General features: G+C 35.5%; 1 protein-coding gene across 5 annotated transcripts in view; it reads right to left on the bottom strand.

The window, feature by feature from the left end:
- ORC5 (origin recognition complex subunit 5) overlaps window positions 1–26,264 on the bottom strand; it is a 63,032-nt gene that overhangs the window by 36,036 nt on the left and 732 nt on the right. For all 5 annotated transcript variants that reach the window (XM_053942875.1, XM_053942879.1, XM_053942880.1 and 2 more), the window contains exons 2-13: window positions 23,994–24,177; window positions 22,421–22,513; window positions 20,364–20,561; window positions 16,846–16,920; window positions 14,505–14,616; window positions 14,019–14,149; window positions 12,283–12,331; window positions 11,651–11,741; window positions 9,453–9,505; window positions 7,218–7,330; window positions 3,746–3,793; window positions 284–394 (exon numbers count right to left, since the gene is read on the bottom strand). In XM_053942875.1, the coding sequence (XP_053798850.1) occupies window positions 284–394; window positions 3,746–3,793; window positions 7,218–7,330; window positions 9,453–9,505; window positions 11,651–11,741; window positions 12,283–12,331; window positions 14,019–14,149; window positions 14,505–14,616; window positions 16,846–16,920; window positions 20,364–20,561; window positions 22,421–22,513; window positions 23,994–24,104 (1,185 nt within the window). In that variant the 5' untranslated portion in view covers window positions 24,105–24,177. The remainder of the gene's footprint in view (window positions 1–283; window positions 395–3,745; window positions 3,794–7,217; window positions 7,331–9,452; window positions 9,506–11,650; window positions 11,742–12,282; window positions 12,332–14,018; window positions 14,150–14,504; window positions 14,617–16,845; window positions 16,921–20,363; window positions 20,562–22,420; window positions 22,514–23,993; window positions 24,178–26,264) is intronic.

Raw genomic sequence — 26,264 nt, 5'->3', positions numbered from 1 at the left:
ATGCAAACAGGCTTACAGATTTCAGTGAAAAACCAAGGAACTGATTAGTACAGACCACAAACCAGGATCAGGGAAAAGTTATCTATTAGCAGGTTTACACAGATAAAGTACTGGATTCACAACTAATAATACAGATAAATATTACTTTGGACCTTTAATTTAAATTACCTGTTGTGGTCGTTTTTTCATTTCATTTAATTAGAATTCTGACTTACCAAAAACATTTAAAGCTTGGTGAATTCCAGATACTAAAAAACTAATAAAAAAGTAAGTACACACTCACCTGGGAAAATATATTTGCAGTTGGAGCAACTCTGTTGTCCACAATACTATATAATATTGCTAACAATCTGTCCAGAGGAAATGGCTTTGGCCCAAGTAGGTGATTGCTGGTCTGCAACAGAAACATTTTTTAATCCACTTCTTAATTCCCTGGAGTACTACATGATGTTATTCTTATTCTTTTGGCCTCTATGGCCAAAAGGGAGGCACTATGATTCACAGTAGTCTTTCATACAGCCTACTTACACATTATGGAGAACAGTGAATACATGTTTATTGATCAATATATAGAAAGAAAGATCTATTTAATATGGCAAGTGTTCAAACTGCACAACAAACAGGAACATTTCTGAGCTCTAACAGAGGATCTTATGCCAAATTTCCTGTCAGTAGATTTATACACTTACTTGGGTTGTTGGATTTATACACTTACTTGCTGAATCCAAGGAATAAAGAAGAAAGGCTACGTTTTATGGCATCCAAAGAATCACAGAATGGCTTGTGCTGGTAGGGAGCTTAAAGTTTTCTTCCAAAGAAGGAGGACAAAACTGGACAGAGTATTCCAGAGGCAAGGCAAAGAGTGCAGAGTATAACATTCACAGTGCACATGCCTCCTACAGGTTCAGCTGGTTAAAACAAAGAGTTCAGATGGCTGAGCCCAAGGTCAGCTTCTTGGCTGGTAGGACCTGCTGTATAATGAGCTACCAGTCCAGCTACAGGCAACTGTGTTATCAGAACACAGCAGATTTGCTCAACCTCGCATCTACAGAGCTCTTCTGCATCGTGCACACCTCACACCTCAGCTGACACTGATTGCCATTTTAGGCATTATGGATTATTGTATGTAGTAACATTGCATTCGCTTGAATTCAAAGAAATACAAAGTCTTGATTGTTCAATGCTAAGCATTTTCAAAATAACCAGTTCTGCAAAAAAGAGACGTACAGTTTATAAGGCAGAACTGGGCAGTATTCCAACTCAGGCAGCATAGTTAGGACTACAGAGATTTATGACCCACACTTCCAAAAGTTCTTACAAGGGTAATACTTGTTTTATTTGAAGTTTGCATTTAATTCTCTCTACTTTGACATCCAGTTGCCTTTTTTGTAGTGTACATTGATTTATTCTTACTAGCAGAGCAGCCAAGATTAAAGAGGGTTTTCAAGGGAAAGTTTGCTTCAAAATGCTTCTGGGAAAGAACATCTTAAATATACCACCAGCACCTCTGTGGTATTAGCCATCAGGAAAACACAACCACTCATTTCTTCAGCAAAACCAAGAGTTATTTCCAATACATGTTTTAACTTTTCAAATCCAGGAGGTGTCCCCAAAGCTACCTCTTGGCTAACAAAGCATGCAGTGTGAAAAATCATGGAAACACATAGCCAAGATTTTAGCATGGCATCTTCAGTCAGAATGCAGATGTGGTATAAGTTATGAACTGTACAATCACCTGCCCTTCTACTTCTACACATGCCAGTTCTGTAAAACATATTCTTTACTGTCAACAAACAAACAGACTAATTAAAGCCAGTGCACTCCAAGCAGTTAGCATGGAGTAATCTCTGAAGCTCTGTATACACAATTACTTCAGAAATTTCTTGTTCTCTATTTAGACAGAAGACTGCTTGAAACTTACAAGTTATTTAAAAGAAATGCTTCATTCTAGAAAAAGCAGAAGAGTTAATTCTAAGGAATAAGTTCTTGGAAGAATAACAATGATTTAGAAATTCGTTCCAACCTAACATGGTTAGGAATTAGAATTTTACATATCTTCTGCAAAGAAATAAAGCAGAATCTACAGAGGATAGTATTTATAAAAATGCAAGGGACTCAACGTCTCTCAGAAACAAAGAGTTAGACTCTTCTAGAGTCTTCCAGTCACGTTCCAGTCAGAAATCTGGTCACAACATTTTATAGCCATCAAATCAACTCTGTATGCCCCCTATCACCTACCCACCAAGGCAATACATTCATTGTTCAAAAAGGCTTTTCCCCAGTTGCCACTATGAGTGCTCATGCTTTTTAGCTGCAGTGCCAGTTTCATGTTCCCTCTGTTTACCTGGCCAAAGCCCTTCACCACCCCACAACTGCAAGCTGTGTATTCACATTCCAAAATTTCACAAACAAGAATGAAAACCCCAAGAGTTCTTTAAAGAACAAACTCATCTGCACAAAAAGGACAAACTCCTTAACCACAATTGACTGAATTTTCAACCTTTATAGCATGTACTTGAAGACTGAACGAAACCTCTTCCTTTTTTTGTAATGCAGAAATAATTTCCAAACTTCTCTGGTTGCTCTACAAATGAAGCATGTTCAGCCACAAGCTATAAATTCTGATACAAAACAAATCCTAGACTGAAGCTAAAGCAGATATACAAGATGAACTCTCTTCCAATAAAAAAACACCAACACATTTGATCTTCTGACAGGCTGACACCTGAAAAAGTTTCACCTGCAAGAACAGATTTACCAGGAAGATCTCTCACTTGTCACTGGAAAAGCATCGCTCCAGGTCAACCATGCAAAGAAACCAAACATATTCTGCTTTTATCAGCAACAGGGGAATTAATAGAATGGTAAGTCAGCTTCTTCCCCTCATTCAACAAGATTCACTTTTTCCAGTTAAGAAAAACCCCACAGCCTCTGGACTGACACAGTTAAGAACCACAAAATAGACTTTTAGTTTTGCTATACCTAAACTTTTAAGGAAGGATTTATTTCATCTAATGTCAGCTTCCTGCCAAGCAGGAACAGACAGCCAAACCAGTTTCCTCAGTTCCAAATATAGCCAGTAGAAATCTAATCAATACAATTTGTGGTGCAATTCATCTGCCTGAACATAGAACCTGCCAAATCACACCCTACACTCCAATGACTGCATTGACTGACTCTGCAGAAGCTATAAACTGTTTTAGATGCAGGCACTCACTAGAGTTAGGTGAATCTCATCTGTAAATCAGTCTTCAGTCAAGCTTCTCTGGGCAAAGGTATATTGACACCCATGGTCACACCAACTGAAGCTAATTAGGCTATTTATATACTACATCTGTAATTGTTTATCCCTATATTTCAATTTCCCCCATTATAGAAATCATTGCATAAAAATTCTTTAAAGAATATAAAATTAATTTTGAGAGAAATGCTGATATTTGGCAACTCCACTTATGATGTCCTTTAACTAGCTTTATTAAACACACTTTGCTGTACCCAAAAATATGGCTATAGGAGAAAACTTTATGCTATAGTTTTAACAAAATAAAAATTTCTGTATCTCAGAAATGTGTAGCATACAAAATAAGTGTACCAAAAATTGTTATTTCTGCAGTTCTGATGTTTCTACAGTAATCAATGACACAAAATGTAATCATAGAATCACACAAATGTAATACAAACCCACAAGTACAGTGGAAAGAAAATACTTGCTGCCAAGCTCAGCTTAAAAGGATAAAATACATACCTTCTCATGCTTCTTCATGAAGTTGGTCTTTCTAATTTTCCCATGATGCTGCAAGCAACAGGCAAGAGCAAAGGTAATTAAAACAGTCAATAAAGAATGTATACGCTACAAATGGTAGCATGTTACTCTAGGTCTACTTCTTTACTACACTTCCAGTTATTTGCCTTTGATGTCACTATGAATCATTCTTACTATAAGCCCTAAAATTACACTTGCCTAGCTTCTTGCCTCACAGAGGCGTCCCAAGTGATGCAAAGCCAAAATACAACATGTTAATATTTTTTGATGACATGCGTAAGTTTTTTTTTTAATCTACTCAGGAACTGATAAGGTAGTAAAAATTGGTTTATAATATGACTTCATGCTACCATCCTCCTCATATCATCAATCATCTAAAAAAAAGACAGATGATTACTGTCATAATTTTTAAAATGTATCCATATATAAAATCCACCAGAATTTTCACCTTTTATTGACCCTGTTTTAGAATTTGGATGGTACAAAAGCTGGCAAAACGACAACCAGGAATTTAATCAATACAATACAAAGTTAGTTCAAGGTTCTTGAGCTAAATGACAAAAGGAAGGAAGAGGAGAGGGTAAAGGGTTAGGGATGAATATTGAAGAAATGCAATGTTATTAAAAGCTGCACATTTTTATAATTGTCTTAACAAAGGAAGGACTATTGAAAGAAAATAGTCAAGTGCTCTTGGAGCTCAACTAAAAATGTGAGGGCAAGACAAGGGCAGAAGTACAGTAAACAATGTTACAAATGAATGGGTTTAAAATGAAACAAAAAACACAAGAGAGACATGAAGGATGAGGTGTAAGTGATGTAAAATGAGCAAAGAGGTGTAATAATTTTTAAACATAGTTAAGTGCTATTTCTCAAATATCACCTGATGAGGTTTTCCTTCTTCCATAGCCCTGAGAAGTATACCTTATTAATATACCTTATAAGCATGCTCAATGAATCAAGGAAAAAAATAACTCAAACATTTAAATGAAAAAATAATTCCTGTATTTAAAATCTTGTTCTTAGTATTTGTGGCCCTCAGTACTTAGCCCTGTCAAAATTATCTTAACAAATGTGGCTTTTCTTGACTGACTTCTGAAGAGCTAAATAGTAGACAGGGCTTAGGTTCAATTCACATGATTTGCCTGATTTAAGAAAATAGCTAATTCAGCTAATACATATCAAACACAATTAGAGACAGCAAAGTAATCATTTTATCATGCCTTTGAAAAAATGACTACAGTGATAACCATGGCCTTTCAGAGGGGAAAGTGATCCAGCCTGAGGATACACAGCATGCTTTAGATGGATCACAACAAGCTGCATTCATGCATTATACAGGTTATGCTGGGATCTCCATATGGTATATATGGTATCCTATTTCTGTTCAAGCACAAAATCTCATGAAATTCAGTTAATTTTCAATTAGCTTTTAATGCTGTTTTCTATAAAGATTTCCTGTATACACATTCCTATTCTTTCTTGTTTTAAAGACTTCCAAACCAGCTTCGTATTTTTCTCTCCATCTACTACAAAGCTCTTGAATTTTCACATAACTAGTAGCAGTGGTGCCAATTATCACTTCCCTGCTCTGTCAGGCTCTTAGCATTCCAGGCTGCCCCAAACTGTGACTTTACTTTTAGCTGTAGTACAGCCTAGCATCTAGAGTAGTGCAGATGAGCAACTCAATGACCATTCTTTTGTTAGCATTCCTTTTGCTTCTTTTAGTCCTCAGTTAAATCACTCCAGAAGATACTTTTCTGTCATCTATTCTGAATCTCATTACAAACCTGATAAAAAGCATATTCTATTTCTACTGTTCACATGACTGAAAAAAATACTCAGCTTGAAACCCTCTCAAGAGTGTTGGTTCTGTTGGGGTTTGAGATGCAGCTATTTCTGAAGTTCAAATTTAGACCTGATGAAGGGCTAACTGATACCATATAACTCGCAGGAAAAATGGTGACTTCTGCTTCATGAGTTCTTGGAAAAAATACCTGATAGCAATGATAGAAATCTTCCTGGCTCCTGCTTCAAAAACCTTCGAAATTCATGTTTATTGTACAAAAGTTTAATGCAGTTCATGTTCAAGAGTGGAAACTTACCAGAGATACTACAAAAGGAGAAAGGAAAAATCTAAGTTGAAAAGGTTGTTCAGTGAATGCAAGGAAGATGTGGCACATTTTAGTAACATGCTCTACAGACTTGACTCTTGAATGCTTTCCCATTTCTGCGTAGAAACATTTCTTCAGAAAAAAAGTCTCTAACCAAGAAAATGCTCCAGCCAAGTGCAAAGAATAAGGCTTGCCCATAAAGAAAATTTGCCTATCTACACATACTACAAGTAACCCTTCACTCAGGAAGGGACTAAATAGAAGGGTGAAACACCTATAGCTTTCAGTAAGATCATACCGGAGTTTAAACTGAAAATGTACTAACATTTCATCACTAAAAACTGCAGTAACTTCTCAAAATGTGTACCTATTTCTTTTTTTTTGAAGAGGGAGTAATACTTTTACAGATTTGTCTTGCCCTCATCTTCTTTAATTGCTTACACCCATCCATCACGAATGCCATACATTTATACACACATGCATATATCAATACATACTGTCATAGCTGGTAAAATGCATAGAAAGCCCAACTGCCTAATCACTTTTCTGATATCTGCCTTCCCACCTACATTTTATCAAATAACTCAAAATGAAGCAATGAGGCAGGCTTGAGGAGCTTGAAGATCCTGGGCCAGGAAGAGACATACAACAACCATCAATGGCACCACAGCACTTGTCTGCAGTATGACCACAACTTAGCTCACAGGAGGAAAAAAAAGAAGATAAAAAGAAGAAAAGAACTCATCAACATGTACATGACAAGAACTTACAGAAAATAATGTTTAGCCCAGGAGTTGGTAGTAATGATTAATATATTCATCCTAAAACATGCATTACCACAATTGCAACACAACACATACCAGCTAATGCAACCACATCTCCTGCAAAAGCAACTGCTTGTATGTTTCTGTTTCAAAAACTTAGAACTCTATAAAAAACCTAAGAGTGCACTAAGTCATTTTACCTCCATAAAGGCCAAGGCAGTTTTGGTTTGTACCTTACTCTGGAAATTGAAGTGTGGCTTATAACTAAGGACACTGTGGTCACTCCACTAAAATCTTTTCAGAACAAAGCTGTATCAACTTAGAAAAGCAAAGCATGGTGCTCATGCTATAACAGCTTTACACATAATTTGACATGAAGAAGAATTTGGGTTTATTAGACATTCAAATCACTAAGTGATCATTACCAATCACAGTATGGGATCTACAGAAAAGCTGCTCATCAAATCAAACGAAGCCCACACAGAAACAGAGCTCAGAAAAAATAGTTGAAGAGTTTTAAACCATGAAATTCAGTATGCAGGAATCCAATTAACAGCATTAAGAAATGAATTTTGTTACCTTAAGAAAGAATCTTTTATCTGTCCTAACAGGATTGTAGGAGGCAAGGTAAGCAGCTATTAGAAGAAATTTGGAGTAATAAGGAAGTTCCACATGGGAATGTGCAGAAAGTCCTATAAAATAAACAAACAGTTCATGAGTTAACCAAAACCCAGCCTGAACATCCACAAACTTCAAATTAAACTTCCCTGCATTCATTTTATTTTCCTTCTCTCCCGCTCTAGTGCCATAACTAAGTAAGTATGACTTCCTCAGCCCCATTATCACAGAAGCAAACTCAGGGAAGGGCCAAGGCGCACCGGCACAAAGCTAAACAAAGCTAACAGACTCTCAGCAACTGTACTTGAAGCATCAGAGATTCATAAATCTTCCAGAAAAAAGATATAAATAACTCCAGACTACTTTCATTTAAGGGAGTTTTCCTGACAAACAAGGCAGATTAAGGGATATATTTAAATACAGTGGCAATTGTTTTCAAGATTCAACCTTTATACTCCTCTAGACCACCAAACAGCTTGTCCGGGAACAAGGCTGGCATGGTGAAGAAAGCAGCAGTGCTGCACTTCCGATAAACAGTTCATCTGTGATCAATGATTTTTAGCCACTGTTCTATTTCCTACAGAAAATGTTTAAAAATTTTAAACTTCATCCAGTTGACTCTGTCTCCTTGTACACATGTATACTTAATTAAGATTAAACACACATATTAAAACCCACAAGAACTACAGTCTAGTGAATATTTGCTTCCCCTCTTTTTGAGGGGAACTCAAAGTACTTTTACTTTGTAATTTTTACCCTTACAGTTCTCTGCTCTTGTTTTACATGCTTATGCATAAGAATAGGATCATCAAACCACCCTTCATCAGCTGGCTAATTACAGAAACCATTAAATGGTCTCTCTTGTGCCCTCTTTGCTTACAGTTTTTACTTCAACAGTTTCTTGTTCTGTGAAGCACCTGTACCCTTATGCTTTAATCCACAAATATCAGCAAATAAAGATCAAAGAATTAAACATGTTTAAAAGTTATGATTCAGGGTCCACAGCATAGGGAAAAACATCCTAGAGGACTGCTAGTAATGATTTCCTCTCATGTAAGCATAAAGGAACAGCAGTTTTAGGTTCATTTATAATTAAGAGATTATCTTGTACTGCATGCTATTTATAAAATGCAACACCAAATAAACTCTTGCAGACAGACAATTTAGTTTAATACAAAAACATCTGGTTTTTCTCCATTCTTCTGGTCAGCCAATATTGCGGCGCACAGTGAACTATTTGATGATTAATACCTTTATCAGAGTTAGAATTTTATTTATTAGAATGACTTCTTAAGCATGTTGCTATCAAATGCTGTTTTAAAAACATGACATTTTTTCCTACTACATACACTTATGAAAATGCATTTAAAATTAAGTCTCCCTTCACAGGGTTGTCAGATGCAAAATATTTCATGATCATCCAGGAGAGAGTTTAATAAGAACACTTTGAATCAAACTCTTTTGGTCAAAAATATTGAAAATTCACCAATCATAAACCAAACATAGGAAACAGTCTGATGATTGCATTTATCTCAAGGAATTGTCATGACAAATAATATAAAAAAATGTTCCCTAAATATAAACTGGTCAAAAGACCATGACCAACTGACATCACTAGGAAAATATTTCAGTATTCCTTCCTAAATTGTAAATGAAGGCTGAAAAATATATAAAATTAGACTCTCCAGCCTGTCTAAAGTATAAAACCAACAAAGCTCTACTTGTCCAAGGAAAGAACATAGAGAACACTTGCACTTCCGACATTTCTCTTTGCAAGAAATCTGGACCCAGGATAGGTGTTTTGTTTAGGAATGTGCTAATTCAGTGCAATACACCAGGTATAACATTCTTTTCTCCCCACTTGAACAATTCTACCAGTTGGCACACAGAGGTTTGACCATCAGAGTTCAGGCCATTCCTCACCCATTCTGACATAAGAAATACTGATGTAAAGAAAACTGCTTTTACCTGCAAAGGATATTAGGAAAGGTTACTCCTCATATATACGATAGGGGAAAAATATTCCTTTGTAGAACACCTTCTCAAAGAACCATGACTACCCTGAATTGTAACTGAATACCAGCAGGTAGCTTTGTTTGTGTGGTTTCATCCACATGTTCTCAGATGACAATGACCAAGTCAAACCAAAAGCACATTTCACATTATGAGCCCCTACACAGTTACTGTGTTTGATACCTTTCAATTGCCCAGGCTCTCCACCATCATGCTGCAAACGCTCCCACTGTGAGCTGAAAGACAGATAACACAAATACATAAATATGTAGTATTTGACAGTCTTTTAGAGAAAGCTACCTGCTTGGTATATTCTAATTTTGTGACACTGCCTAGGATACAGTTAGTAAGAGAATAATTAAAAATACACGGTCTTACTGTCTTGCACGCAAATTTTAATAATCTACAGACTATGTATCTGATTTTAAAAAAAGCAAAAAATTGTTAGATTAAGGCATAAAAGATCTAATTGTAAAATACCAGTATCTTCCCATCCAACTACCATGAGTAAGCAAATATCCACAGCATTCCAAGTTTCAAGAATAATGCAGAATTGCATAAAAAGTAAAAACACTGATAGTTTTGATTCTTTTTAATCTGCTTAATAACTGTTCATGTTTGTGAGACAAATACTATAATTACTTCATAATGTAATTTTGAAGTCAATGGAAGTCATCAAGATGGACTGGCAGTGAAAAATGCCCCCAAGTAGTTTGGTGTTTTCCTAAACAATAGCAAAAAAATTCACTTCTAAACTTCCCTTAAGGAGTGACATTCCCAGCAATTCCACATTTTGGATCATTTTGTATACCACAAGGGGATTACAAAAAGATAGGTTTGTTGAAGTAACTATTTTGGCTTGTTTTTTAAAGTTCCTCATGAGCAGAGTTTATCAGCCATAAGCCTTAAAACTTATAAAAACAGTGTAATGGGAGTTCAGGTAATACTCAAATTACAGTGCATGACAGAATAAGTCATCAGTGAGTTAAGGTTTTATCCAATGTCTACTTTACAGGCAGAAAAAAAGGTTAATCTTCCTTTCAGATCAGATAGCACAAAAGCTGATAGCAGAGTTCTATCACTATAAATTACATGGTCAAGAAAGAAACAGAGTAATCATAGTTCTGTGGCCAGAAACACCAATATAGTGATTTTAATTCCTCAAGCATTTACTGGCACACAGAAGTAAATCTGTAAAACTGTTAGGCAGAAAGCTGGAATTTCTGATAGAAGTCAAGTCAAGCTCAAATTTATAATCAAAGAAAACTGTAGAGGGAAATTACTAATTTAGAAACAATTCACAAGCTATTTTCTATCATAATCTTTTATTACAACCTAATTAGAGTAGGCAATTACACAATATAAAAAGTCAGGAAGATCCCGAGTAGACTGTGTAATGAAGATCAATACTGAATATAAATATATATTTCAGCCAAACAGTAAAATGCTGCATTCTACAGTGAAGTCTAACTTGAACAAAGCAAAATCAATTCTCTTTTTGAAGGAATGATCACATCTCTAGAACATTAGCAAAGACTTCTACTATACACTCAGATTGTGACCAGAATACTCTATAGCCTCAACGACATTGAAAGGAAAGAAATCAGTATGTTTTTACTAGATAAAGAAACCAAGCAATACTGAATGATCTCTCTTTACATAGTGTAACACCAATCACTCAAAGGTGGAGAGAACATTAAACCTAAGCCAGTTATTACCACTGTGAATAAACATCACGATCCTTTTTTTCTAGCGGTCTGGCAGCTTACAAAATAAACAAGGAATCTAAAACAATACCAAGAACAATAGCCATTAATAGGACACCAGATTTTAACGCTGTCAAAAATTACAATTCCATATAAGAAAAAATTTGCCCTTGGAAAAGAAAATAAGGGATCAGAAAGCACAGTCAGAAAACAAACCTAGCTCTATCAAACAAAGCTAAGAAACACAGATACTCAAAATCTGTAATGTCTCAAGAATTTTGAGGCTTGCACACATTCTTGGTACAGTGAGTATCTGGCAAGCTAACACATACAGCAGTGTGTTTTAAACTGTGTCTGTATATTCTGGTGATGGATTCTCATGCTTGGTAGTTTCATACATTACAGAAAATGGATCTAGCATCAGTGTAAAGGAGAACAAAACCTGCTGCCACTGCTTTACTTATTGAATCTATTATATGATACAAATACCACTTAGTTTAAATCTCCTCCTGAGATACACTATTTCTAACATTATATGGCAAGAAAGAAACGCACATTAAAGAAAAAAGATTACATCTAGCAAAAAAGAAACACTAGCCATGAAACACAGTGAGAGGAAGGTTGTTAAAAACAGCAACCTCAACAAAGCAAAAAAGCCTATGCCCTCCAAATTACCTGGATATTTCCCGGAGATAAACAGTCTGCATTGCCTTCTTCAAATGAGGTTCAATATTTTTCCAGAGTTTGCGGGTGTCGCGTTCATTTGCTGCAGCAAGCCAGAATCAACTCTGTTAAACATTTAACTCATACAACACTAAAACTCGTCCCTGACACCTGAACAGTCACAGGTATAACACAGTCTAACATCCCGACTCTGATATGCTGCTTTAGTATGATGCACCATCGCCATCCATTCAGCAAGCGCATGCTGCCACACAAGCCTGTTTCTCTAAGTTCTGAGATAACCTATGTCAGTTTGACAAAACCTCTCCTCTTGGTTTCTTTCTTCTTAGTCTTGACAAAAAAAAAACTTATCCTATTACTTTGTCAAAGTCATGATGGTTGAGTGAGGAGAAAGATTTATAGGAAGCAGGAAAATTTTCAGGGTATTTCCATCTTTGTTTCCTGAAACACCACCACCAAATACCACGTACTGCTTCTGCTGCAAGTGCTAATGACTGGGTGCAACTGGAGTAGGCAACGCTGCTGTGACCACAGCACAAGGATCAGAGCAAAGTCTTCACCAAAACCCAGGGAACAGCACCTGCGCGCTCATACACCCACTCAAACTGAAGACACAGCCTTACCTTCCCCTCTGACCACTGGTTCACAGTATTTAGCAAAATTGAGCGCTGCCTACAGAAAGCAAAAATGGAACATTAAAGTATCTGATCCAGGTATAGAGTATAACTAGCATGCTAATTAATTCCTTTGCAAAGTCAACAAACCCTTTTAAGTCAATAATTATGCCACTTGCTTACAAACATTATACTGTCAAACATGGCATCATTTCTGTACCATGAAATGAAAACAGAAGTAATCTATCACAGGTTACACAGCTTTAAGCTCAGCAAGATTTGTTTATCGTACTCAGAGGTTGCACTTTTTAAACTGACATAGTAATTTATCATTATAAATGCAATAAAAACGTTTTCATGAACTTTTCTTACTCCCTTAATTTTCAGATAAAACTTTCCATTCCAGGAGAAGTTCAGCAGACTTAAACACAAGCAGAAATTATTTATTTATTTATTTATTTTAAAAATATGCTAACATATTCCATATGCAAATGAAATCCTTTTGCCAAGAGTAAGATTAAGAGATTTTTGACAGCCCTATAATCTACTTTCTTCTAAAATGTTTAAATCAATATCACACAGAATTTTGTAAAATATTAATCCTCAGATTTCATTCTTTTTGTCCTACTGCACTTTAATAAACCTGTGTGCTAATACACAAATCTCAAAGTGTCACTTCCATATACAAAGCTAATAAAATTCCAGAATACATTATTAATAATCACACATAACAGCATGCACATTTAGGAGTCTGTATTAGATACAAAGGAGTTCAGAAGCCTGCATTCAGTTGTATGTGTCTGTCACTATCTTTTATGGAAGAGATTTGCCAACCACAAAAAGAATTTAGGGTGCAATCACATAAGTGTTTTCATAGTGTTGCACAAGCCATAGAGCATCTAAATCTATTGAAATTTTCATAAGCAGAGCTACTCAAGTACATGTCTGCAAGAACTGTGACCCTGGTGTATGTTTCAGTCTCCAGCAACCTCATTTAGATATAAAACCTGCATGGTTACCAGATATGTTCAGCTGAAATTTAGCTCAGTTTTCCTGAGGGAAACACAGGCAGAACATTCAGATCATCTCTTGAGCAACAATTTCTTCACTGATCAGATCAAACTTGTAAAACTTCCTTGTACAGTTAATGCAATAATAATTGGATTAAGATAATGTTTGTAATTGTTATTAAGCTTATACAAATGTCACCATCAAGTAACTTAATTTTCTTCGGTTAAGCTTTTTTACTATTACATTAAAAAGATTAAGCCCAAAAAGGTTAAAACGCCTTTTTCCAAATACTTTCCATTTATTACCAGAAAACTACACAAAAGTTGGAAGCCCTTTACAGCCACCAAAACAACTGCAACCTTTGTTATGGATTTTTAGGGCAACTACATTTTAAACTAACATATTGTTAGAGGGGCAAATTTACACTAGATAAAAGGAAGACTTTTTTACTGTGAAGGTGGTGAGACACTGAACCAGGCTGCCAGAGAAAGTGTGGATGCCCCATCCCTGGAAGTTTTGAAGGCCAGGCTGGATGAGGCTTTGAGCAACCTGGTCTAGCGAAAGGTGCCCCCACCCATGGCAGGGTGTTGGAACTAGACCTTTAAGGTCCCTTCCAACCCAAATCATTCTATAAACTCTAATTTTCCTTTTGTCCATATTCAACAATAAATCTAGACTCATTTGGCAAAAGACATCCCAAAACAAAACAGCAACTCTAAAGAAGCTCATCTCACCAGGTGCCGAAGTTCTTTCAGGTCTCTACAGACCATGTAGAAGACACCAAGCAATATATTGATATATGCAGCATAGAAATCTGCAGAATATTCTGGGGGATGATTCTGAGACAAGATCTTCTGTAGATGTCCTATTTAAACAAAAATAAATTTTGCTGTTTTCAAGCCAACTTAATAAATCGACCACATTTGTGGAAAAACAAACAATAACCATCACTAACAAAACACCAACAAAATCAACTAAAATCTACAATGATTTGAAGAACCAGCAAATGTAATGGAATCAAAACATTACTTTGAGATATTCTGGCAAGTAGAAAAAGACAAGACCTTTACAGGTTGTGTGAATATAGACTTCAACATTCCAATAGCTATTACATATTCTGGGTTCTGTAAAAGGCACACTGATAAACCTGGAAAAAACCTTTGAATGTCCTTTGACAAAGTGTTATATAATCCCTGAAAAGCAGATTAAAATTAGTTTACCTATGCTGTAATCTGGAAAATACATGGTGAATGGCTCAAAGCATCCCATGTTTGGACGGAACAGTTCCCACACTATTTCACTGAGCAGAACAACTGTCACGTTTCTGTCAGTCTACACAGGGAAGAGAAAAAACTGAATGAGAGAATGACAGGTAGAGAAATAACAAAAAAACAGTGCATGTTAGAGCATCAATGAGAAAAATTATTATTGTGACTTTTCTGTTTCACAAAAATCATTAAATTTACAGTTTATTTCTATACTAGTAATTTGCATTAAAGCTTCAGCTGGCCTAATCAAGCAGATCATACATTTGTAAATCTTTATAATTATATGATATTTCTCTCCAACCCCTGCCATTCCACTGACATGTAAGCCTTGTGGGGTGATACACAATACCAAATAGATTCCATCTCAAAATTAAGAGAACATTTTACTTCAGTAATTAAACACAGACTTTCAGAGCAAAAAGAAAACATTAAAAAGCAAAAAGAAATCTCAGTGCCTACCTGTTTACTCTCCCAAATGTTTTACTAGTTAACAACAATGGGGCTGTTCATAGTAATATATTTTTGCAACCAAGTTTTTATTGACAAAATGCCTGCTTCAGACTGGATGTTTTGATCAATAGGTAACAAACTGTTTCATATTAAAAACAATATTGCTATATTTTGGTCACCATTCAAAATATTAGCTACTTAACACGAAGCTAAAACTATCTGTGAAGATGCTGTGTCGTTCTCTTCTTTGCAAGGTTTTTGCAACCATACTAAAAATTCTGCCTAACAAAAGATGCTTTTGTTCTTCAAGAAAGATGTTTGAAAACTATTAAGGCACCTCCATGAAACAAAAGGAAGGAACCCGATTGAACCGATTGATTGACAGTCTTGTGAATGACTTGAAAGACATTTGAGTGCTATTCCCTTCCCTGAAATGTAGTGAAAATATTTTTTTTACTTTTCCCCTTTCTTGGTGAAGTGGCACCCACCCATATTTTTTACTGTTTCTTCTTCGTTTTTATGGAACATAAGTTTTTTTTTTTTCTTTCAACAACACAGTATCTTTCTGCATTTCTTTGAATTTATTTCCTCTCCCAGAACTCCTAATGTTTCAGCTGACAGAATTACTAAAATACATTCAGCTCACTTCCTGACTGATCATCCAGTATGAAGAACTTCCGTACTTGCCATCACAATCCTCAGAGAAATCAAGCATCCATGACCTATTCTTCAGCAGCAATCCACCAGTGCCATGATATCCTTCCCTACTACTAGTGGCATTCCTGGTCTCCTTTCACTCCAGGAAGGAAGAGATGCAAGAGATTTGCTCCTACCACATTGCTCTGCAACACTGGCTGCACAACTGTTTTAGAAAGCCTCAGTCCAGAATCCAGAATTTAAGCAACTGGAATATCAGCATTCAAGACAACAGACTTGTTTGGAGGTTAGTTTTCAAACTGGGAGTGTTCCTCAGGCAGATATAAGTCTTAGTCTATGGGGTTTTGATCCCTGAACACCAATTATAGACACAAGTTTGCCTCCCTTCTCTGCAGAACAGGTTGTTTCTGCTTCAGGAGCAGCCTAGTCCAGAACATGGGCAGAACAGACAAAAAGAGACAGAAAATGCACCAGCTGTCAGGAATAAGAACACAGCTGTGAATCAGTCTTCATTCAGTAGAGAAATCAATGTGACCAGAAGATTAAGAGCACTACACAAAAGATTTGAGATAACAAGCATAATTTCAGCTATTTACATGTTCAGATATTTCAAAGTACCAGCAACTTTTTGTTTTGTCTTCAGTTTCTTTTCAGGGAATGTACCATTTTTGCTTATTTCAAAGCAAAAGCTCACTTCAGAAGTGAGAAAGGAAAGCACACTGTGGTTTACTCCAATCAGAAACTTACTGAGGCACAATTCCAGAAGTGTGAGAAAACTCTCTAGCAAGTCAAAGCACATTCACAGCTGCTGAGCTGTGCAGCTCCAGCCAAATTAAACAGCTGGTAGTCTCTTGAAAATTTCATTCTTAAAAAGACAAATAACCTAGAAAAGACAGCTATATATCTGACACAAGCCTCCAAAGATTCTACACATCAGACATTGTAAATAAGATACCATTAACCACAACTAAAAAAACAAAGAGTCTAATAAAAATCTCCCAATGTTTAAATTCTAGTTTGGTTTCTAGTTTTGACCACGCTTTTGGGGGAGTGAGGCTTAATTTTTCAATTTTTCTCATCTAAAAAATCACTTATCTTGATCTGTGACCCTGGATGTATAGGTACCACATGTTCAGTTACCTTCAACAGGCAGGACACATATGATAATTTCTTTCCAGACACTCACCAACTCTTGAAGCCTAAGAAATGCTGGCAGGATGTTTGCTTCCATTTCCCTCAGCTGTTCTGCTCTATCCAGAACCTTTTAACAAAACAATGATATTATATAGACAAACTCAACTCCTACTCTCACATGGACTTAAAATTAATTCTTAGCCGCTGGAAACTGAATTGGAGAGATTATTGCTTCAGAAGTGCTTCCAGGAAGCCCAAGCAGCTCTGCATCTAAAAAAAAGCATACAATCCCTAAACAAGCAACATTCTCATGCCTTATGGCAGGAAGAATTATTATTTAAGTCCAGTCAGGAATATCACAACAAGTCCTGACATCTTTAACAACCATTGAAACCTCCATTTTTTCCCAAAATTCTTCTCATGTTTCAAATTTTCATGTAGTACAGTAGCACTGTAACTACATGCTTACTCTAGGAGAGTTGTCTTTTCCTACTATTATATGATTTTTCAGAAACAAGTAAGAGCTGATATTCTGAATTTTGAGAGAAACTTTTCTTGCCATCATTTGCAGCCAATGAATTTACAGGATTTATTGTATGCAAACTTCACATAGCAGTAACAGATGTAGCATATGTACAGCTTAAACAAGAAACATTTAAGAAAATAACATTTTAGAGTCTGAAGAATTAAAACAGAAGCATGAAGACATCCATGGTTACTCTTTGGTAAAAAAAAAAAATGTCTACTTCCAGCACACCTAAAATCTTGACAGAAATGAAAATAGAGAATAGAAATACATTTCTTTTGTGGCTTATTTACTACTTGCATTATAAATCTAAATTCTGAAGCTCATTACTTGTTTAGAATTATTGCTCTTGAGATAAAAACTATAGGTCTGTAGAAAACTGTATTTTCTATCCTATTACATATCTTCTCTCCATCAAAACCTTACAACATCTATAATTTCTGTTGCCTACAATAAGGAAAAGAACTTTATGTGGACAACCAAATATTTTCTGAAATTATTATTTCAGAATCCCACCACACAAATCTGAAAGAACTATCTCCGCATCAATATCTCACACTTTGTGAACTTATTAAAAACTGCAACATATGATTTTATATTGATATCTGCATTTGGTTCATGTAATAAGTGACTTCAGGAATGAAGACTGCTTTACACTACAGACCAAAAAGTGGCTATGTATTTTTACTAATAAAACACTGCTTATTGGACCCAGCGACATGCAGCTACCAAACACAAAGCTTTAAGGTCTTGACCTAAGCACATCACATTTTTTAGTTAAATGGGAAACTACAGTTCCTACTTACAGCAGAAAAAATACACTGTGACCCTGACTTGTGGAAAATGTCAAGTGGTTCACAGAAACAGCCTTCCCTCAGGTCTATAAATCTATGCCTTATTCTTTGGTGTCCATGTAGACTTGCCACTCTTCAATTTTTTTTAAAAATCCTATATTTTCTAAAACCAGCTGCTCACTTATATTAAACAAAGTAGCTTGATACTTCTGTAAAGTGCTAAATATTGCAAATGTATGAATGATAACAAGTTATATCTACCCCAATTTTTCAGGTAGTTAAAATGAATAAATTAATTTTTCATAAGTAATCACAAGCATTCAGCAACTATGCTTGGGTTAAGAGAAATATTTGGAACCCTTTGCTCGAAAGTAAACATTTATCTTCATTTACTCTGAGTTAATTGAGTTGAAGTATTACATTATTTACTACTGAAATGAAATTGAATAAGTCAGTATTGCCAGTTTATGTTACCAGCATGCTCGTCTTCCAACAGTCTCAATTTAAACTACTCTACAATAAATCCAGATTACATACATTAATAAACATTAATTGATTTCTCCCATTCCTGTCTGTTCTCATGCAGAATGTAACTGAAATACTAATTTAATACTTAATTCTTCTGAGGCAACAACTATTTTCATGATACAATTGAACCTTTGTAGTTATTTAATGCTTTATTTTCTACAACCATTGTTCAAGAACTTTCTAATTTTCTGAATGATGCCAATTTTCATAGAATACATGTAGAATTCTTTACTGATGTAGAATATTTTTTAATCCAAATACTAATCTGAAAGTAAGATTTCACCGCAAGAAGTATTATGTGAAATACACTGAAGGTTATTAGAGAGATAAAATTTGCACTTATGGAATTGCTGAAGAATGTCAGTATCACTTTTAAGACAGTAAGCTAAACTACTTCTCTATTAATAACTTTTTATCTGTTTTATCTATTTTCTTCGTTCCATTTCTACGAAGTATGTCAAATTTAATAACCTTGTGACCTATAGGAAACAATGAGATAGTACTGTTTCCACTAAACATGATAATGAAGTTTTTTAACTCAGTGAAGTATTTTTAAATGGGAATAAAACATACTTAACTATAGCTTGTGGAACAGGATGAAGAATGTTCAGTATAATTATGAACTTCTTGTTTGACTGCAAAAAAACCCTCAAGCAGTATGGGCACATTGAGAGCTTAATGACCCTGGGTAATCACACTGCATGTTTCTCAGAGCAATCAATCTTAACCATGTTCTTGTTTTCTTAAATAATCAATTTCAACTCTTTAAAAAAAAACCTTAATTCCTACTGATGGCCTAAAATTTTGGTCTGTATATTCTGCAGGTCCACACTATATATATACATTTACACATCACTAATGCTACATTGTCCTTTCATCAGACCTCTTGTATGACTGAAATTTGTTTCCATGTTCATCTCTCAGCAAAATAAATGCTGTTATAGCCTGCAAATTTTGGCTCCTTTATGTAGTTAAGATTATCACAGTAAAAAACCCCTAAGATCTAAACCAAATCCTAGTATTCTAGTATTATACTAATTCAACAGTTCCTGCAACCTAAATTCTGGTTATTTTTCCTGCAATCTGCTGTTTACTCCACTTGAGCATATCACCACTTTTTTCACTGCAGTCCTTTTTTTTCCCATCTTAATTTTAAAACTATAGGTCCTGTCTCTGAGAGCCACAAGTGTAGCTGAAGATGTAAGATCTCAAAAGCATTTTTACAGAGGAAATTATGCATTTTAGTTCCTTAATATTATCCTCAAGTTCTATTCTAGCAAACCAAGCCTTGTCATTTCCATTCTCCATATTCTCTTCTGCCCTATTCTCCACCTCTGCTTTCTCATTTGTGATGTTATTTTCACAAGGAAACAGATAAGCATGACTTACTACTAATAAAGCAAATACAGGCACTCCATATTGAAAGACTTTGTAACAGTATTACATCCCAAATTTAAATGTGTGATATAATTTATGTTCATTATTAGTTATGCTATACAGTTTTTGTGTAGAAAAATATCTAAAACCAGGAAAATTACAGAACCTCACCTAAAGCCTGTAAGCTAACAGAAAGAACCTGTCAACAGGTTCTGAATGAGGTCTATGGAGAAATTTTGTGCAAACTGCTCTACAAGGCACACATTTCACATACAAACTATCAATAGCCATTACTCACACCCTTTTAGCAGGAATGGGACTGGACATTAAAATGAAATTACTTACAATGTATAATGTTTGATCTTGAAGCTCCCGACTGGCCACAGCTTGTTTAAAGAGACGAACAAAGTCATTCAAAGTATCACAATGCACAGGAGAGGTCTGCTCTGTGCCAGACGAACGGCTTTGCAGCTGGATGAGAATTTCTTCTAGCAGAAGTCGTGATGTGAAGTATTCCACACAGTTCACAAACACATGAGGAAGCTGAAGAGAACAAGAAAAATTACACAACTGCGTTTGGCTTTTTCAGGTAAATACTCCAGAGTTTTCTCTTCCATATGAGAGAACCAAAGAAACCATATCATATCCTGCCAGCAGATTACAAGTAAGAATCAAAATAACTTGTTAAAAAGATCAATTATATACCTAGTCAAAATATTATTTACCAATACAAACTGAAGAGAGAGCTGATAAATCTTCAAATGGAAGTATACCTTCAAATTATGTTTGAACACTGAAGCACAATGCATCCTTTAAATAGCTGAAAAATTGTGAGCAATAGACAAAAAGAAAACCAAACAGCATTTAGCTCAAAGAAATTTAGACAACTGTAAGACATTACAGTATCATAAAATGGCTTATTACAAATTACAGTGTCTAGAAAACACAGACATCACAAAGAAAGTAATCTCCCCAGCATACTCCCCAGAACTACTGTGAACGTTTTTGGTATTCAATGCACACAAATGATAAAGTGTAAGCTTCTATACCAGACTCATGTCATCAGCATGATTGTGCAGAACATTTTCAGAAAACCAGATCTTTCCAAGCACACAGTGAGTGAAAAAAACAGAGTATGAGATACATTATAAGTATCAATTTAGTAATATTGAAAATCTACGGTCATTTGTCTTTAAATAGAAGGCACTATAACCCATAAAATAATACCAGTAGTCAAACCCACCTAAGGCAAAAAAAGGTGATTTTCTAGCAACCCTATTTTTAAGACATAGCTTATCTGCACGACTCTATAATCTCTGGTAAGGCAGATGCTCTTTTTCACACTGAACATAAAAACTTCTGGAAAACATTAGTCACTGGGATGCAGGAATGTGGTTGTCTATAACAAAAAAAAATGCAAGTACTTCATTCCAGTCTTCCTTCTTAAAATATAATATGATTCAGCAGATGTGGGGAAGTGTGGGTACATGCTAGCAATCCACTCACACAGCATGTAATAAAAAGCTTTTCTATTATTTTGAACACCATGAAAAGGAGAGGGCTACATCACCAAAAAGCAGCTATTCAAAGTGCTGCATCTCCATAGCAGAAGGAAAGCTGGGTGCCTCAATGCAATTCATGCCACCACAGTACACAGGAAAACACCCAGATGTGGCACAAGAAGTTCCGTAGAGAGAGCTGCTGCTCAAAACCAGCCTGGCCACACCTTCAGATATGGTGCGAGAGGTCAGCTCAGTGCTGTGAGCAAAGCAAGAAAGGCTGCTTCATAGACGAGGATTGTAAACCCCTGCCTTCTAATCTCCCTCTGCAGAACTTTTAATGAAAGGGGTTTCTGCATAAAACCTGCAGATCAAATGATAAGCTCACTCTGGACAAGCCGAAAGTAACGGGGCTATAGAAATATACAAGTGGAAATTTATGGTTTAGGCATGAAATGGGCACCTGTCATTGGATTTAAATCCCTGAATTTCATGACTGACAAAGACAAAGGTATTAACAGACCTAGATGGGAATTTCTCTAATGACACCCTTCATCTTAGGAGGACTTTAAAACATGTTTTGGAAAAAAACTAAAACAAGGAGTCAATGGAGCTACTTCAGGCTAAGTCATAGAGACAAGGTGAACAATATTTGCCTCCTTTTTTATCGTTTTTAAACTTTTTTAAGGAAGTTATTATGATTTATATCTCAGAATGCACAATTTCATTTTATCCTAAGTGACCTAATGAGCAGAGTGATGCATTTATGACACAGTAAGTGGAGGAGAAGAATCAGGAAGGCAGAAGTAGTTGAGGAAACAAACCATTTTGAGAAAGTAGAGGCTATTTTGAGTAACCATGGTTATAAACTGTAAATTCAATATCCTTTGTGACCATACCTACCTGTAAAGTAGTTAGAAGAGTTTGCATCACATAAGTCTTTCCACTAGATGTGTGTCCATAGATAAAGATGGATGGAAAACTGAACTGCTGACGCTAAGGGGAAAAAAAAAAGTTTTTGTTTCAATTCTTCTTCTTTTTATTCAACAGATAAAAGATTTAACAATGAACTTTCCCCCTGAAAGAAAAGTTATCTCCTAAATTGAGACATTAAATATAAAATACAGCAATTATTATGGAATCAACAAGATCAACTTTTATGTTACATCTTTGCTGAAATGCTGAGGGGTAAGTTGCAAGAATCAAGTATCACATAACTGCCAGTGAAACTGCTCTAACAAACAACTGAAACACACACAGAGAGAAAAGCAGTGAGCTCTTAATTCAAATTAGTTAACTAACTGTAACAAAACCCTGGCAAGCACAAATTGCAAGCCATACATTCCCCTAGCTTCTGCAAACACTACAAATTGCCTTTCTTTTCATTAAGACCAAACAGAAAAGAATTAAATGGTGTGAAGGAGGAAATTGTAAAGCTTGCTCTTCTTTCACAAGGTAATATCTTGTGATGCATCTATTTATTTAATGGTCCCGATGCTGTTCATTTCATATACTTATTTTAAGATGCAGGGTAAATAACTGAATTATTCTTTTTCTCCATTCTGAACAGATTTTCACACAGGTGAAAATGAAAACACAGATTTTTGTGTTAATTTCTAAGAATTTTATATATTGACTTAAAAATGAATACAAAAATAAAACTGACAATAGTCAGTTTATCCAAGATGAAACACTCTTGTGCACAACATGCAGATTTGAGTATCTCAACATTGATCAAGAATTGAAGTATCTATATTCAAGAAAAGTTGTTGCCACTATGCTTATAACATACATAAAGCATGAATACTGTCATTTGGTGTTATTATTATTAGTATCCATAATTAAAGACAGAAAACAGATATTAATTTCCAGTTTGTTACTGAATGTAAGCAGACATTCTGCAATCAAACTGCTTATAAGTTGGTAATTAAAAATCCTCATTACTTTTTACCAAAGCTTTGTGAAGCAGTAACAGACTCTTTAACAAGCCAGTGGTTTCTAACTCTTATGACCAGCCTCAAAACCACTAAGAATCAGAACAATTTAATGTACTTAGAATTCAGACACTCAAATATTAGATTAGCAGGTCAAAATCAAACAGAATTTCTACACTGACACTGAAAAAAATCACCCCAGAACTTTAGGTCTAGGAGGAAGAGACTTACTCCCTGGTAATAAGTAGCAAAGAGAGAAGAGAATTGTGGCAAAATCAGAATTAAGAGAGACAAAGACACAAATAGCTCTAAGTTTGTTTAGGTCCTTCTAGCTGCAAGACATCTTTCAACCTTCCAACATACCAGAACCTACTGCCAAACACTAATGTTAAAGATGGTAACAAAAAATAAAACTTCAACAAAGAGGCAACCAAAGCACATTCATAGTGACATCACAAAAACACCCTTAAATTTCTGTTCTCCTCCCTGAGACAGCAGAATGCCTTTGTTCTAGTCAAACATAGAATACAAGAGAGCACTACCTCGCCAAATAATGACAGCAACGTGGACACCTGGGATTCTCGACAAGGCACCAAACTTTCCAAGTGAAGCAGGTCAGCTGCTGGGTACGCTGGATGTTCAAGATTAGGCATCTTGATATTCCTGTAGTTAGTCACCTAAATATGCATGTCTCTTTTGAGGTGCGGAGACAAGAAATAAAGTGATCTGGAAAATAAAAAGTTTGCGTTATTATTTGCTTCCATACATACAAAAGGAAAAGGAACAGGAACTGATAAAAAATCTAAACAGACATTCTAGCTCCAGATAAGCATGTAACTATGATAGACTTAAAAGACTTGGTAAAATTGGACTTAACTACATAACTATACAGACATTTCCACAACACACAAAATCCAAAAAAGGAAATAAAAATATAAAGGTATACAGGATATGAGCAAATCAATAAAAGAAAGAATTATCCTAGTTTATTTAACTGAAGAATTACACATTCTGGTTTTATATACATTTAAAAATAACAAAAGAATAAAAATTAGTAAAGTAGGTTAGTCATAGATCATCACCTCCCCGAGCAGTCAATAAACAAGGATTTACAAACAGGAAAGAGGTAGGACATAAGGAAAGATAAGGATGATAAAGTAATAGATCTCTGGCTGCTATCAGGAATGCTAACCCCATCTTGAAAGGAACACAGGCATATGAAGAAAATCTAGTTGATGGTAAAGACTGGAAATACTCCTTTAAAATAGTAGGAGTCCAAACCAGTTACATGAAACTAATATTAACACCAATTTACCTTTTAGACAAGGACTAGATAAAGAAAAACAAAGGTCTTGATTGCTGTAACACTGGGAAAGCTGGATTTTAGTGACAGAATATAGAAAAACACCTCAACGATATTATTTGCACTTCTGCAAACTTCTTTCACTTCTTTGCACAGCTGCTGGAAAGATGGTACTTTTATCTGTTGTGATACAGACAACATGCAGAGAGTACTGAAATAACCTCAACAGCTGGATTCTGACTTTGTCAAACACAACATGACAATCAAAAAGAAAGTCTGGAAATATCATTAAGGCAATAAAGACATCACGTGACAGGATTATCTGTATGTTATCAAGACAAAGATAATAAAAAAAGCACTCCCAACTGTTTTAAATCTAAGTATTTACAGAAAAATACAATACGCTGGTTGTAAGTACAACAGCACAGGGAAAAAAAATTAGGTTAGCAGAAGGAAATCAGAAATAGCAAGGTAAAGGGAAAACAAACTGTTCTGAAGGAAAAATGCAGTAGTGGATTGCACCAACAGGAGAGCTACTGGGGTACAAGGAGGTTTGTAAATATAAATATATTTATGGAGTACCTTAAAATAGAGCTCCTTTTGGGACCAATCTCTGGTCAGTATTTCCATAAACAGATTTGAGAAAATATTTTTTTCTTTCATTTTTATACTTTGCCTTCAGTGTTTTCTAAGGCAAAAGCTGGGATTGTAGAATCAATAACAGAAACAGAAGTGAAATTAATGAGGAAAAAAATTATATCCCTGATGATATATGTAATTCAGTACCTGTATTACATCTACTTGAAAGTAATCACATCACACATAACAAGGACTACAGTTAGATATCAAGAAACTAAGTCTGAAGTAACTTGAAAAATAAGTTTATTTATTAAGTATGGGAAGTCAAAGTAATGCTGCTGTTAGGGGCAAAAAAACTCCACAATCATATGTATCAAGCAAACTATTTCCTGTACACAGAATCATACAAAGAGCCTTGGTCTATTTTACCAGCTTTGAATGAGTCTGTGCATCTCTCCACCCTACCTATTCAGGTATCTATTCAAAATGGAATGAAGACACAAAAATCCAAATAGCTTAATTAATTTAAAAAATTAGCTAGGTATTTCAAGGACGAAAAGAAAAAAATTATGACAGGAGCCTCTAAAACCAAGGACAAACAAGTGGGGGGAAAGTTCTAGAAAAGGCTGAAAACCTTGTGTAAATTTAAGAAAAAAAAAAGAAAAAAAGAAAAAAAAAAAAAAAAAGATAGCCCTTTTGCTCCACTGGCTACATGAGAACAGGGCTTGACTGCGTCCTAAACGCATCTAAAGCCATAAAGCACTTCAGCTTTTCAAGGCCACTCCCAGGCAAACTTCCCTCCAGGGAAGCACAAAACGCCTGCTGACCGCACCGTATCTGCCAGCCCCGCCTGCTTCTCACACACCCCTGCAAACAGCAACTTTCACCAAAGACACTCCAGCCCGCGGATGAAAACCAACATCCCTACCGG

Source organism: Vidua chalybeata, chromosome 5 (assembly GCF_026979565.1).
Source record: "Vidua chalybeata isolate OUT-0048 chromosome 5, bVidCha1 merged haplotype, whole genome shotgun sequence".
In the NCBI taxonomy this organism is placed as follows: domain Eukaryota; kingdom Metazoa; phylum Chordata; class Aves; order Passeriformes; family Viduidae; genus Vidua; species Vidua chalybeata.
This window is presented reverse-complemented; position numbering and strand designations above follow the sequence as displayed.